The following is a 4,017-nucleotide window of genomic DNA, read 5'->3' on the forward strand; positions in this document are numbered from 1 at the left end:
TCCTCTTGGCCATGAGGTCTGGAGAACTGTGCTTGTTACTACTTAATTCTTCATATCTTGCAAGATGAGATCTAAATGTAACTAGAGAGATGATCTATTGATTTCAAGCTATTCAAAATCCTGTAATGCCTTCGCCGATTATGGAAAACCACAAGCAGAATCAAGCTCTTGCTTCCAAGAATTTCTCCTGGAAATCACACCTCTTGATGCCTCCTCGATCCTGATGCCACAGGAGGAAGATTCCCCTAACCCAAACCGAAAGCATCAAGGGCCCTTACTCTGCTTGGTGCAGAAAAAGAAGGACTTTTTCTGAAACAGGATACCACTCGTGAAGTGTCAGTGAATTAGCTGTTTGTCTAGCAGCCTGAAGTTCAGGTGTTTGCAATTCAACCTCTGAGTCACTTCTATTTCAAGTGTCCTTTTGTGATTAGAAAACAGATCAAACCAGGAGCTGGGGAAGTAGCTAAGTGATTCAAGTGCCCAGCAGTGTAAACACGAGGTCCTGAATTTGATCCCCAGCAGTCACATAGAAAATATGGGTGTAGTGGTACAAGCCTGTAACCCCAGAGCAAGGGAGGCAGATACAGGAGCTCTCCCGAATTTGCTGGTGAGCCAGTATAGCTCAGTCTCCAAGCTTCAGGCTCAGTGAGAGACCTCAAAAAAGTAAGGTGGGGCTGGAAGGTGGTACAGTGGCGGAGTGCTTACCCAGCAACCTGTGAGTGCCTGGGTTCAAACCCCAGTACCACCACCACCCCAAATTAAGTGGAGAGTAATACAGGAAGAGACCTATTGCTGATTTCTGGTCTCCACACGCACATGCATCCAAGCACACACACAGCAACAAGTACACACACAAACACACACACCAACAAGTACACACACAAACACACACACCAACAAGTACACACACAAACACACACACCAACAAGTACACACACAAACACACACACCAACAAGTACACAAACACACACACCAACAAATACACACACCAACAAATACACACAAACACACACACCAAGTACACACACCAACAAGTACACACACAAACACACACACCAAACAAAAGCACTATGTATTGGCTCTTTAAAATTTCTTTGCAAAATTCTTCTATGACTGACATCTCTCTACCTTATATATGAATAGACTAACTTAAAATTATGTATTTATGTTACTGACATGTATCTATTCAATACCAATATTTTGGAAAATATAAATAAGCAGATGGAAAATTGAAATAGTCTGAAAACGATTGCCAAGAAATGTACATTATTAATATGATGGCGCATTCTCCCAGGTATCTATACAGCCTTTCTAAAGGCTCTCAGTTATTCCACTGGGTAGGTAAACCCAAATGTTCGAAAGGTCCGGTTCTAAGACTCTGGATCCTTTTTTGTTCGTTTGTTTCTTTGTTTTTTGTTTTGAGACAGAGCGTAACAATCCTAGCTGTCCTGGAACTAGCTCTTTTAGACCAGGCTGGCTTTGAACTCACAGAGATCCTCCTACCTCTGCCTCCTGAATGATGGGATTAAAGGCATGCGCCACCACCGCCTGGCTTCCTTTTTTGGAAGTGTTCCTCTATACACATATTTGTGTGTGTGTGTGTGTGTGTGTGTGTGTGTGTGTGTGTGTGAGAGAGAGAGAGAGAGAGAGAGAGAGAGAGAGAGAGAGAGAGAGAGAGAGAGAGAGAGCATGTGCTGTATGAAGATAAGAAGTCAAAACCAGGCATCTTGCTCAATTGTTTTCAACCTTATTTTTTGAGACAGGGTCTTTCACTGAATCTGGAGCTCACTGACTCAGTTGCTCTGGCTGGCCAGGAAGCCTCGGAGAACCTTCCATTTGCCTCTCCATGCTGGGATTAGTTTCACGTTATCAAGCCCAGATTTTAAAGGTTTAACTAACTCCAGGTTTGAGGTGGACAGATCCAGCACCTCTTTAGGCTGAGTGCGGACACCACTGCCGTCCCACCACGTCTTCCAGACTTTTCAAGGTTCCTTTGAATAAAGCTCTCTATGGACTATTATTGTCTCTCAGATCCAGTGGGGCCATAAACGATATCTCCTGGAGTTTCTAGTCTCACTGACACTCGACTTGCTTCAGTTTTTTCTCACTACTGACTTGGGCTGATCCAAAGCCTCTTTTTAAAAAACCAAAATGGTTTTAGTTAATGTATAAAGTAATCATTTTACCCTAGCATTGTCTCTGTCTCTCTCTGAACTGTGTGTGTATGCATGTAGAAGCCAGAGGACTACCTCGGGTGTTGTTCATCAGGATTTAGCCACTATTTTATAGACTTTCATTGGCCTGGTATGTTAGGCCAACTAGCCAGTGACCCCCAAGGAGTGTGCCTGTCTCTGCTTCCCTAGTGATGGAATTACAAGCATGTACTACTATACCTAGCTTTTAATTTAAACAAAAAATTCTTTTTGGAGATATCCTAGCTTTCTATTGTTGTGATAAAACACTATGACCAAAAGCAACTTGGGGATCAAAGGGTTTCCTTCAGCCCAGGACTGGAAAGCCTTCTTTTAGCCCGGTGCATGATGGGTGCTGCGGCCACAAGTCTCTACAAGTTTCACAGGGGAAAGTAATTTTCTGGAAAGATAAGACTGCAACATTTTTTAGGTCCTCAGTGAAAACCACGACCCTTCTAAAGCACCACAACATGGTACCTCAGAAATGAAAATAAAAACCCCAAAAAATGTCACTCTGTGTTGTTATCTTATAATTTCAGGAGTCTGAAGTAGGAAGCATTTAGGCAGCAAGGCTAGGTACCTCAAGATCAGTGTAAAGGGAAAAAGCAGGGTCCCTTATCTAAAATATTAGAATTTCAAAGCTGAATGTAGTGGGTCACACCTTTAATTCCAGTACTCCAGAGGCAAAGGCAAGGCCAGCCTGGACTACAGAGTGAGTTCCAGGACAGCCAGAGCTACATAGAAAAACCCTGTCTAGAAAAATAAAAACAAAGAATTTCAAGATGGTGACAGCAGGGCATTAAATTAGGCCCGGGGCCTTACTAAGCTAGAAGCCCTGGTACTGTATAGGCTGCATGCGCAGGAAGCTGGTCCTACCTCTGGAACACATGACTACATTTGTATGTGCCTTCCCAATTACATGGTATTCCTTTAGACTGCAATGTAGTCTTTCTTCTCTTAGTGAGGGCGCCTCGAATGTGCCAGGAACTGTGTCAAGCACTGGGGATTCTGGATAAGAGCGAGTATTCACTAAATGACACTAGTGTCTACTAGGCTCTCTCCATCCTGGGAATGCTGCCCTGAATTAGATTTCAGTGTAAGCAAGTGACAAGCAACAAACAGGAACAAGTTAACGTAGTGATGGGATACAGGGTATCTACATGGCTCCCTTAGCTTGGTTGGTCAGGAAGGATCAGTTTGACACATTTGAGCTGCGACTTCAACAAACCGGTCAGCCCGTGCAGCACAATAGGAACTCAGGACGCCGAGTCTCTGTGTTAGCGTGAGCACAGAAACGTTTCCGAGAAAGACTGAAATAATGAAGCAAAAGCAAGCAGGCTCCATCATCATCATCTCTGGCAAACGGGAGCGAAGGAGGGAGCACAAGTGGGGCGAGAAGGACCTTTCAGGAGCCACACTTAGAAAAGTGGTGGGTGGCTCAGCGCTGAGCGAGAGCAGCAGAGGTGAAGCAGCGAGGCGTGCAGGCATCCCTCCTCTCCCCATCCTGGCCGCGCCCAGCCCAGGTGAGTGGGTGGCCCGCGGACAACCACGCGGAGGAGCCACCTCCAGGGGCCCGCGCGCTTCCTGCTGGAGCCGACGTGGCCGGCGCGATAGGCCGCGCACGTGTCTGGCCGGAGGCCCGGGCGCAGAGGCGCGCGGGGGCTTCAGGCTCGTCCGCCCGCTTGTGGTGCCGCTGGCCCAGATCCTCCGGGCTGCGGGTGCGGGGCGCAGGAGCCCAGCCGCGGGGCGGAAGGGGGCTGGGTCATGAGAGGAGGGGGCGGTCGGGAGCGCGCACGGAGCTGGCGGGCGCGCGCCGGGGCGGGG

General features: G+C 47.1%; 1 protein-coding gene across 1 annotated transcript in view; it reads left to right on the top strand.

Moving 5' to 3' along the window:
* Nucleotides 1–3,511: 3,511 nt before the first annotated feature.
* Ube2q2 (ubiquitin conjugating enzyme E2 Q2) overlaps nt 3,512–4,017 on the top strand; it is a 57,424-nt gene continuing 56,918 nt past the window's right edge. Inside the window, exon 1 of the mRNA XM_026779097.1 lies at nt 3,512–3,954. Coding sequence (XP_026634898.1) covers nt 3,512–3,954 — 443 coding nt within the window. The remainder of the gene's footprint in view (nt 3,955–4,017) is intronic.

The sequence above is a fragment of the Microtus ochrogaster genome, chromosome 5, assembly GCF_000317375.1.
Source record: "Microtus ochrogaster isolate Prairie Vole_2 chromosome 5, MicOch1.0, whole genome shotgun sequence".
In the NCBI taxonomy this organism is placed as follows: domain Eukaryota; kingdom Metazoa; phylum Chordata; class Mammalia; order Rodentia; family Cricetidae; genus Microtus; species Microtus ochrogaster.